This window comes from Rosa chinensis, chromosome 4, assembly GCF_002994745.2.
Source record: "Rosa chinensis cultivar Old Blush chromosome 4, RchiOBHm-V2, whole genome shotgun sequence".
Classification (NCBI taxonomy): domain Eukaryota; kingdom Viridiplantae; phylum Streptophyta; class Magnoliopsida; order Rosales; family Rosaceae; genus Rosa; species Rosa chinensis.
This window is the reverse complement of record NC_037091.1, coordinates 37,730,778-37,743,085: the sequence shown is the minus strand read 5'-3', so window position 1 is coordinate 37,743,085 and position 12,308 is coordinate 37,730,778. Positions and strand designations below refer to the sequence as shown.

General features: G+C 37.1%; 1 protein-coding gene across 1 annotated transcript; it reads right to left on the bottom strand.

Annotated features, from left to right (window-relative positions):
* Positions 1–3,052: 3,052 nt before the first annotated feature.
* LOC112200205 (protein RALF-like 24) lies at positions 3,053–3,645 on the bottom strand. Its single transcript, XM_024341227.2, has one exon. It carries the CDS (start codon positions 3,643–3,645, stop codon positions 3,190–3,192), a length of 456 nt encoding a protein of 151 aa, XP_024196995.2. The 3' UTR covers positions 3,053–3,189.
* Between the last annotated feature and the right edge of the window lie 8,663 nt (positions 3,646–12,308).

Below are 12,308 nucleotides of genomic sequence, written 5' to 3'. Positions count from 1 at the left end.
TTAACATAGGGATACATACATAGCTTAATTAACCTAGGGGCCTTACCCACGTGATCACCATGGGCCATTCAATTAGATTTTGCCCACCAATTAAATAAAGCCAATATTCAATAGTAGTCTCAATAGGATTTGCTCCACGATTTCGTCGGGCACATGCAATTTGCTACAGTTTGCCATATCGATCTCCTTTATGATCGAAAGGGGGGATGAACAGGGGCCGGTCCTGTGAGTTTAGAGGCTCAAGGCGAAAAAAAACTCGAGGCCCCAAATTCAGCAAGAGAAATTCAGAAAAAGACCAAATTTGACACAACTTAAAGTGTAAACTTTAGGCAGGAACAGTTCGGCTTTGAGGATTTACGAAAAATTCATTTGTGCAACAATGAAGTTGAAATTTTCCAGAATGAAAGCTGACATATCAAGGTACAACATACTAAAATTTCAAACTAATCGGAGTTCGAGAAGTAAGGGAAAAGATGGATGCAAAAAGACTGAATTGTCAGGTTTTAGAAAAACATTGCAGCAGCAAAGTCAAATTAGAAAATCCACCAAAAAATCATTTTAAAATCAATTGTCAAGAAATCAATTTTGAAACAACTAATAGAATGTTTAGTTCAATATATACAGAGGCCAGAGGTTAAATGATTCAAATAGAAGTTCAAATCTCAGCAGAAAGTCAGAGGGTACACTAAAAATTCTGAAACTTTTCCAAAAGCAGACTAGACTTAAAAGAAAAATCACCGGAGATTCACTATACATCCAAATAAGATGAAACTTTCCAGATCCTTTGTTAACTAGCAGAATAGAAACGTATCAAAATTTCACTACATTTGGAGATCAATAAGTATGGCAACACAAGGCTCAAAGTTAACAGATCAACAGGTAACAGCTTTCTCAAAATCTGAGTTGAGGCCCCTAAAATCTGAATTTGAGGCCCCTAAATCAGAGGCCCTAGGCCTGGGCCTGCTTCGCCTAGTCCCAGGGCCGGCACTAGGGATGAAGAAGATTCTTGACCTTCGAACTCCAATCTCACCTTGGAATTCTTTGTTCTAGTCAAGTTAGCTGATAATTCAGGGGGTGCGGGCGTGCGGCGCGGCTATTTAAGCTTCCTCTTATCCTTCAAAACCCTCACTTAAACCCACCGTCACTAATTTTCACAAAAAATCCATTAACATTGACATGGACATATGCAGTTTGAATAGGATTGTGATTTGTTATTAGGGCCGTCCCAATGGAAAGCAAGGCCTACTATAAGACTCTAAAACGATTACAAAACAGTAAAATTTCTCTTACTTATTCATTTGGGAAGTATAACTGTATAAATGCAACAAATTCCGACATTCTTTGCTCAACTCAATCCCGGCGATGGGCAATAATGGGAATACTGCTGATTTTAATTCAACAGGAATGTAAAAGTTCCTTCTTGGCCATGGAACTGAGGTTATTTTTAAATAGATACTGCATTTGTGGTGTTAGCTGTTAAGTTAGATGCAGTGAATGCATAAGTTTCTAGTTTAATACTTAGAGATGTAGTTTAGGTAGTATCAATCTCTGAGGATCACTTGATTTATTTCTGTTCCTGTGTAGAGCTTTACTGTGGACAGGTGGTCAAATCGAAAAAGCCTTTTGTGCTCCCAGCAATTGGAAAAGTTGAACTGGGATCATATACAATTATACATACAAGGCTTTTTCCAGTCGACTGCAACTAAGCTATTCAAATGATTCACAGAGAAAGGATGCTCTATTAGTGGCATTAGACAAATGATGTTGTGGGGTATTTGTTGTAGTGTTGCAAATCGTGTTCATGACTTCATGTTAGCCCATTACTTGGGAACTGCAAGCATGATAACTACGTTACCCCAAATACTTCCAAGCATGTTACCCCCAATACATCCAAGCATGATTTCTATGCTGATTCGAATGGTGGACACTAAATTCTGACATTTATGGTGCTCATTTTTGTCCAGGAGAGTACTGCTGCAGCAGATCACACGCTTGCCACGGACAGATGGTAGAATGGAAATAGCCTTCTATACTACCAGCCGTTGAAAAAGCTTGAAGTGCGAGCACAGAAGGCTATTCCTTTGGACAGACGGTAGAATGGAAATAGCCTTCTATACTACCAGCCGTTGGTTACCTATCACCCTCTTAATCCATGTAATGTTCTTTCAGTTCAATCTGCCACCAGTTGAGGCAACAGCGCAATGGCTTATATATATTCAAATTTCCATATGCAATGACATTGAACCGCAGAAGCAACAATGTGAAAGGAGTGGTAATGCACTAGACCCAAAAAAAACACTGCTAATATAACGAGAACATGGATGGTGTACCAGAGCAAAGCATGAGCTAAACAGAACAAATTTGCACTGCACAGTAGTAATTTGACTCCATATATGGCCTACTGTGGTGCTTTGTACGTAGTGGTAATCAACAGCATCCCATACCCAAAACCAGAGTTTGAATCTCCTCTTCGCTTCCGTGTTTGGCCTTCTTTAAAGCTGAAAAAGATATATACACTACCAAGGGGTTTAATCTATTGAGACCAGCTTATGATTATGAATGGAGGATGGGTAGGGCAGGGCATCTAATCTTTTTAAAGTAAGATTGACCTACAAAAATGAGGACAAATTCTAAACCTAACATTTGCAAGAACTTGTTTTGTCTTCCCTTTTAAGTCCATTGCTGCAATCCGTCTGTCGTCCACCCACATTACCTGTCTTTCTCATAAGAGAATGTCCAACCCCATCTATTACCATTAACCACACAACAAACTTTTGCCTGTTTCAGAAACCCAAGAACTTGCACCACTGATCAATTTCACGATCAATCTAAGCTGTGAAGCTGCATTTAACTATGACTATTCTTTTTTTTGAATAAAACTATGACTATTCTTAAGAACACAAAAAAAAATAAAAATAATAAATAAATAAACCTCTAAATCTCTTCATAAATGAAGACACAATCATTTATCAATCCACCAAAATTTTGCCAAAAAGAAAGAAAATCCCCAAAATTCATGTGAGCAGCGCCAATCACAGATAAACCCTAGATCTCTCCAATTTATGCCAGTGAACATTAGTAATTTAGTATAGAATTTCAACATATGGGTCTCAAATATACATTCATAACTAAAAACCCACATCAGATACAACACGAAGAACAAGAAAATGAATTGCTACTTCCCTTTTCTCAAGTTTTGATGTCATGTGTACCTCTACATCCTGTGATAACCTCACAGCCTCTATTATAAGGGTTGGCCACAGCATGGCAATTGTAGTATGAAGCCCCTGGCCTTGCACAAGGAACCAAGTCCCTCCTCAGTGTCTCATAGCTTATGTACTTCTTCTGCATTGCTAGCACTCTTCTACTTATCTCTGAGTCCATCTCTGGCTCTGTTATGAAGTCCCTAACCTTGACATCAATTTCACTTCCTTTGAGTGCACTGAGGTCAAGAACTGACGCCCCATTGCAGATTGAGAAATGGGTAAGGATTAAGAGGAGGCCAAGATACAAGATTAAGATGGGATTGTCTCTGAGTTTGGACATTTTGATGTTCTCTGTTTTGGGGCTTCTTTGTGTTTTTGTTTTTGGGACTGGGAGAGTGGGATTCTGGGTAGTTGGATGGCTCATAAAGGGGTCAGCCATGGTCAGTTCCAAATGGTATATAGTTGGCTAACATTAGTGCGACAAAGGAATTAATAGCCAACCTCGTGATGCCAGTCAATTATTATTGTTATTATTATTTATTTTTCTTGTATAATTTTACCATTGTATTCTTTTTTTTTTTGCGGTAACGAGCCAATTTTACCATGTTCGTGATGTCAGTCTCTAAAAAACTATCATTTAAAATGATCGAGCATGTTAATAAGAAGCGGATGACTTTCAGTTGAGTTCATTGCCAAGGAGTTGTTCTGTAAGTTATTTCCAGTAATGGAATTTTTGTTGGCCGGCGCTTACTGGTTTCTTTGCGATGGTGCGACGTATGTAGATGGCTGATCAACAGTTTCAGGCGGTATTTTTCTTTTGTTTTTCATCATAGAAGTAGGTTCTTTCCTATACCAACTTACATTTAAATTTATAAATGTTGGGTCACTTACACCGTCGGTGCATATAATAATTTCCATTAAACTACTAACTACTGAACGGTTACTTTTGTTGATCAGTTTCCTTGACCCTTTAGGCCGTTTGACCACACTGAACTCTTTTACTTGCATTACTACATATGAAGACTCAATAGCAGTTAATTGATCAGATCAAGGTCTATGTTAATATTGGAAGAAGTCCCACATTCAAGTAGCTTCAGTCGATCAGTTTTCATGCACATGCTGGTGCTGTTTGCGGCTCTAATCATGTCTATCAACCGAGAGACGTCTCAGTTCGAGATGATAATGGTCAACATCATTGAAGAACAACAAACTTAATTATTTCCTGATTTTCAAAACCGATACGTGACTCAAAATACGTGTGATGTTGTTACATGATCTTGGTCTACAAGACCAATAACCGACCATAACAATCACAATACCGCCAATCATGAGCACTCACAGCTACTCAAACATTTGGACTTCGTCCTTACAATCAAAAGACTCTAAGGACCAGCATAGCTGACCCTCTAGAGGTTTAGGGGTGGCTAATCTCCAAGAAGGTTATCGACCACCTAACCGCTCTTACATGTTACACGTCGTACCTAGATTTATCTATTTATTAGTCATTTGGATGATAAATGATCGAAATTTTACATTTACTTTCATTTCAAACATTTAGGGGGAACTCTAAGTTGATTTTTTCTTCAGTTCATTTTTTTAGGAAACTTCCTTGATGATATATGTAGACCACATTAAACCGAGTCCATGGACATGTGACACACTAAAATCGGAATTTGTATGAGTAAAATACGGTCTACGAATTTTAATTATTTCGTCGGAGTTGTTGGAGACTTCCATAGGAGAAATATCGACATTGGGTATAAAAAGGTCGAACCCTAACATTTTGGGGTACCCTCACTTCTCTCAGACCGTACAAATATGGAGAAAGGGATCCAGGTTACACCCGATTCATGTTGTGACACGAACCGTGATCCGGAGAAATCACCGTCGTCTGAACACCTAACACTGCACCATCGGTGTCATTCGAATCTCCTCCTCTCTCTCTTAAGATCTATGGCTGTGGTTTACATCGATTGGCTTTGAGGAAGGACAAATTTGGGAATTTTATGCTAGCGGTGCTGTGGTAGACAACCCATTTTGATCTTCATTTTTTGGCTGTTTCAGCTAGCGTTACCATATGGGTTTTGAAGCTCTCATTGTCCTCTTTCCAACACAACTCTTCCTCATTGAATCAAATTGAGGAGGGAGAATCGATGGGTTGAAGTTTCGGGCTGCCAAAACCTTTGAGGTGAATTCTGCCTCTCTCGTTCATAATTACTCTGTTGCAGTTATAGATGTTGTTGTGTTTATGATTATGAAAAATTTGGCATAGGTCTCAACCCCCTGATTTGGGGTAGGAAACGTGGTGAGTGGGGCCCATGTGCCGCCATTCCTGGTGACGTGTGTCTCTTCCTTTGGCCACCTTTGTTAGCTTGTTAGGTTGAGTTCTGCATTGAGAACACTTACATTGACATGATTTTTGTGGCCATTGGAGAACGATTGGGAAGCATTGTTATTTCAAAAATGTCAAATTTCGATTCGTGACGATTCGACCATTAGATCATTGTAATATTTCTGCAGGTTGTTTAAATTATTAAATTAATAAAATTATTGAAGTTCAAGCCAATTCCGATATGAGTTCAGATTTTTGAGAAATTATTGAATTTATGGTTTATAGTTTATTTCCGAGAGGAGTTCATTGTTAGTTGAATATTATGATTTATGACTTAATTATTCTATTACTGAGAGTAGTTTGGATTTGAGTAATCACATGGAGTTACAATTCTTCGATGAATACCCCATATTTGAATTTTGAGTAACAAAGAAAGATATTAAATATGTGATGCATGTAATTATGGTTATATTTTTTCCCTTGAGATGTAAGAGAATTAGTTGTGGGGAGTTGATAAAATAGACTTATAGGCGAATGCCATTAAGGTGGTTGACTATATTATCAGTGCATGCATGCATTACCTGGTCGGCAATACTCTCCAGACAATATTCAGGTTGGCAGTACCCTCCAAAATATATATCCAGTCAGCAGTACCATCCGATGCGCCATTTGGTTGGCAATATTATTCAGATGACATGAGATGGTTAGTTGGCAATACCCTCTAGCCATTGCTTAATAGTAATCTAGCTAGCAGTACCCGATGTGTCATCTGGTTGGTGGTACCCTCTAGCAATCGACTCCTAGTAATCCTGTTGCCGCCCTCCGATACATCATCTGGTTGGCAGTACTTTCCAGATGGCATGAAATGGTATTAGTCGGCAGTACCCTCTAGTCATCGCCCATTTTGTATATATGTTATTCAAATACATCAGATAGAGTGAAAAGAGTATTTCCATCGGTAGTACCCTCCGATGAGTTATCTGGTCGGCAATGTCCTCTAGATGGCATGATAAGGCTAGTCAGCAGTATTGAGGAGTTGTCTAATGTCATCCATCATTTCCAGCATCTTTATTTTAGTGGCCGCTTAGTGAATACTATGAGTGAGTTGATTCTAGTGCCTGCTTGATGAGCACTACTAGTGAGATGATCCTAGTGGTCGCCTGGTGAGTAGCTGTTTGGTGAGAGCTATGTTGCAGTGTCATTATGGCTTTCTAGTTTAAAACAAATAATCTTGAGTAGCAATATTGAGTTTCAACGTAATATGATGATTGAGATCTAAGGGCTATGATCAGTTGGTTTTCTAGTTGCAAACTAGTTATTATTATGGGGAGCAAATAGGCTCCAGAAGTTGAGGTTGGATTTGTGATAGTAGGCCTAGAATATGGTAAAATTCTATTATCTCATTACCTCACCTAAAACATAACAAAATCTCTAAGTGATTTAATATCCTAAGGAATCTATACAAAATCCCAATGGAAACGGCCTAAATATGGTCACAAGGCTTGTGGTAATCAAAATACTTGAATTAGCCTAAGGAAGTAGAATTCCTATCAAACTTGCCTTACTTGAATGATAAGTAACTTCCCTAGGGTTGGTTATGCAAAGACTCTTTATCCTCACATGTCATACTCCATATGAGGAGGGGAATATACAAAATTTAGTAATGCATATCTCTTACTATTAAGCCTAATTCTTTGAGTATTGATTAAATCGATCGTCGAAGAGTCTTTGTCAGATACCACACTGAGTTTTGATTTTGTTTTGCAGGTAGCCAACAATCATATAAACGAAACAAAACTTACGATCTTTTTACAAATTGGTGCTTTCACTAAGAGTAGAACTCAAAGATTAACTCTTGTTGCAGTGATAAACTCGGACTAAGTCCCAATTTAAACCCTTAAAAATATAAATGTTCATATAGAGTAAGCAGGGATCATTCAAAACCAGGGATTGAGGGTATTCACATATAATCACGAAACAACATTTATTCACAAGCATGAGAAACGAAAACAAAGTATTTATAGCCAAAAATCTCGAAACATACTACAACAAATAGAATCCTACTCAAACACATAATCCAAATTAGACACAGATTAGGAATCCTACTCCAAAATTGATACAGAATACAAGTCATAGTTAAGCTAAGAATCCTATACAAACAAGGAATACTAATCATATACAAAGTAGGAAACCAAATTCAATTCGAAAACAAATTCTAAACTAACACGAATTAGAAATCAAATCAAACATGAATACAAACAACAAATTCTAAACAAACTCTAACTACACAAATCCATATACAACACAAACACAACAAACAAATCTTAAGACAAGTATTTACAAATTACAACATTACAAAATCAGATTATATGTTTATTATTTACGATTTTTGTAAAGTATTTTCAGATTATTACCTATAAGTTTACAATTTCTATACATCCTAAAAACTTAAAACGATTTACACATATACACAAACACAAAACGCAAATACTAAGGGGGGGTATTGAAGATTGAAACGAAAATTTCAGAAAACATAAAACCTAAAAACAATTTTGAATGAAAAGGTGAATGAAGGAAATCTTTGGAAAACAATTTATTAACCAAAATTCAAGCTTAATTCGTTACATGTATCCTTAAACCTATACTAGTTGTCGTGAAAAGTTATCAACCAAGAAACAAAGTTAAAAGCAAACAATGTCCCTTATTTTACTTTCCTTTACTCAATTGATTTAGAAAAGCACCAAAACAATCTATTTCGAAACATGCAAAAATCAAATTCCGAATCATTAAGTTCATGTGAAGTTTGGTTAATAATTATGCTCATCCAAGTACACAAAGCATGTCAATTCAAAGCACAAACAATATGCTTTTGACTTATATCCTAAGCCTTTTCTACTTATTCAAATTAGGGTTACAAAGCATAAACCAAATTACTAGCTCCAATTACATGCAATCATTCTAACTTTCGAACCAAAGAACAAGAACATGTAAACATTTTCTATAAAACAAAATCAGATTATCATTCCATGAAATCCCAACCATCAGAGATCAAGAACACATACACGAAATTCACATTGAAAAGAGCATCAAAATTGTTCCCAAAAATCAGATTATAAACTCATAGTTTTCGGTTTACACAAAGAAAATCCAAAGCAGAAATTCTATCTACAATTACAGATAACCGTGAAGAATGGATGGGAAAACATATGAACAACCCTTGATTATGTCCCAAAGCAGCTCCAAGGTGGTAGCACAAGGTGGTGATCACGACAATGGAAGGTTAGTGGCACGGCTAAGCTCCTTGAAGATGTGAAAACATGAAACTAGAGAGAATACAAGTGAGAATATGAAAATTGGGGAAGGAATGGTGAACCTTTAGAATTGCTTCTATATATATTGAGACGTCAAAAGCTCTCCCAATTCGTATCTACTTGAGTTCTCTTAATTTGTATTGATCCAGGCTTTCTTTTAAATTTTCTGATTGGTTGACACATCCTTAGACCAATAAATTAATTTCACATCATCAAAGCTGCATCATAAGTCTAATCTATGTTCTATATTGTCTCCATGAAGTGTTGACGTCGCCCTAGAAGGCTCTAGAATTCAAAGCAATTTCAAAGTAGAATGCAATCCGGACTCCTATCTTCATCTTGATTCCAAAATCTGAGTTCCATGTGTATTTCATGAGGTGTGCACGACACATGATCTCCTAGACTCTTCTAATTCTCATGGAAAAAGAAATTAGACTTCAATCCGGAATTCTTATTGCATAATTATTCCATTTTCCGAATTGATAGTGCATTTCACGGCCACATGCTTTGCACATCACGCAATTATATTTAGATTGCGAGTATTCATCTATTACATATGAAGCTTGGGAGAAAAAACAAACCCGCAGCATTGCGCGGGTCAATTTGCTAGTATTATCTAAACCGAACAATGAACTTAGACCTGACAAAAGATTCATATGAATTAACTCTAGCCGTCAAAGCCTAGGGTTTGAACAACAATAGAAGTTCATTTACTCAGCCCTTAGTGTGTCATCATATGGAGTAAACTTCATGGCAATCGTATAGAAATTGGCCAAGGTTATTTTCTCCATTGTGCACCCACTTACCCAACAAATAACATATTTTTGGACCTAATACTCAATTAAGTTATTTATTTATTTATTTTTGAGACCATTTTCCCTCTCTCCCTTTGTCACTTAGAGAGAGAGACAGACTTCATCAGACTCCGGCTGCCAGAATCCGGTCATTGGTAGCCGGAATCCGTGACCGGCCTCCGGAATTCGCCCACCGGTGTCCTATTTTATTGCCTCCCAATAAATTGTTTATTACCTCCAATAATACCCAATAAACTTTATTGCCCCCTAATAAACTTTTTATTGCCCCCCAATAAAAATTTATTGGGGGTTAATAAAAGTCTCTGGCGACCTCTGTGCGAACTTCTGGCAACTTCCTGATCGGTAACCAGAGTCCGACGTCCTATTTTATTGCCCCCCAATAGACTTTTAATTGGACCCCAATAAACTTTTTATTGCCCCCCAATAATACTCAATAAACATTTTATTGCCTCCCCCCCTCCCAATAAACTTTATAAAAATTTATTGGGGGGTAATAAAAGTCTCCGTCGACCTCTTTGGAAACCTCCAGCGATCGGTGATAGGATTCCGGTGACTGGATTTCGGAGGCCGGTTACCAGATTCTGGCGACTGGATTTCGGCGAGGTCTTCAATGATTTTTTAATTATTTAAAGGGCAAACTTGTCTTTTTACATTTAAATTGGGTAAGTGGGCACACAAATCTTTTGGTGGAGTAAGTGGGCATTTATTGGGTCTAAATTGAATAAATGGTCAAGAGCCCTTTTTAGTATGTTTATAACTTCTAAACGTTTTTTCTGGTATTTGTTAGTGATTTTTTCCAAAGGTATCTTTGGCAACAAATCTACAATTTCTTCCAAATTTGCAGAGGAATTGACTATGACATGCGTTTGTCACGCTGCAAATTTCCATATATAAATTCAAATTTAATGTCGGTTTTATTCAAAAGAACCAAAACAGTATAAATAAGTTTGCAGAGTTGTGGTTTAAACTCATACTTTCTTAAATCCTGAACTCTTTTAACAAGTTTTAGCAGTAGGTCTTAGAAGCATTTTTAATAGCCTTTGATTGAGTAAATCCCTTTTGGCTATCCAGGTCGAGTATTGTAGCAGATTGAAAAAGAAAACTGCTTTAAGCTAGCTCTTTCACCATTTGTTCTTTTCTCGCATGCTTGTTAGAGCATAGTGGTGTGCGTCGACGACGATTCGATACTTGGGTTGCTGGACAACGACGATTCGATACATCGGCTCCTGGATGACGGCTTATCAATACATTAGTATAAAACATCATCCTTTTAATGATAACTTCTCTTTATCATTAATATATTTTATCAACACCATGATGTAGTTATTTCTCTCTAATTTATAAACCAAAATATATAAACTCGGCTAACTTACATTCATAAATTAAACAAGTTATTGAGAGCCATCAATCCTCCACTAAATAAATTTTACTAACCTCCAATAAACAGTTTATTGACACTTCCGTAAACACTTTTTGCCCTCATCGGAAAACCGTTACAAAAAAGTGATATTATTAGGAAACCTAAAGATTGTCTTTGTTGAGAAAATTTTGGTTGTATGAACAATCTCCCTGGAAAAAAAATAAATTCCAATGAGCCTAAAATGTTACTCATTTCGGATAATTATTCATATAATATAGTGCTTTTTAAAAAAAAAAATTAAGTGAATGGTGATAAACTTTACCCCTAAGATCGAGAAAAAAAAAATACTAAAAAGAGTTTTATAGTTTTTGGAAGGGAAAGAGTTTGTTTTGTAAAGTGTAAAGAAAGTCAAAAAGAGACAAAGACTATTTGCACATAAATATTTGTGTCTGGTCACATTCTCACCTACTCGCTCTCTCTGTATCCAGAGAAGTAATGAGGGGAACCCACTATCACCAAATGCGCATCCTAAATTTGTTACATAACCAACTGTTGTGCCCGTGAAATCTTTTTGTTTTTGGGTGGGTTAACATGAAAATGAGCAACTATTTTGTAAGGACTTGTTTTGTTATGTTCTATTTGATCCCATATTTCAAGTTCCGCTTTTGTTTTTGTTCTTTTGGAATTGTTTGCTTATTTCTTCGTTGTTTTGATGCGATTTGTGTAGATTTGTTAACTACAGCCGAACTCGTTGAAAAGAAGGACCCCTTTCATCGACTAAGAGATAATTCGTGACATACTCTCAAAGCTTCCAGTGAAATCTTTAAAACGATTTGAGTGTGTATGCAAGCCCTGGCAAGCTTTAATCACCAGCATCAACCTAAACAGACCCCGGCCCCGTCTCCTGTACGCCCCTTTGTCAGTTAACCCAACCCTCTCCTTTCCGTTGATTATGAAGCCCTGAATAATGAGGATGGTGTTGCAATGAAAGAGGTACATGATAAACTACATGATGCAATAACAGAACACATCAACCACAAGATCAAATCATACAACACACATCAAGAACAAATAAACCAGCTGCACAACATCCACATATTCTGCATAATAGCTTTCCTAGTGGCACTAGGACTCCACCTGGATCAATGATGCTCTGGATCCCTGCAGAAACATCTTGGCCTAGGTTCGACATCTTGAGCAACTGGAACGAGGATAAATAGCAGCAAACTGGAGCAAGAGCCTTCTGTATGTCAACACCAAAAACTTCAGAATGGGCCTGAACTA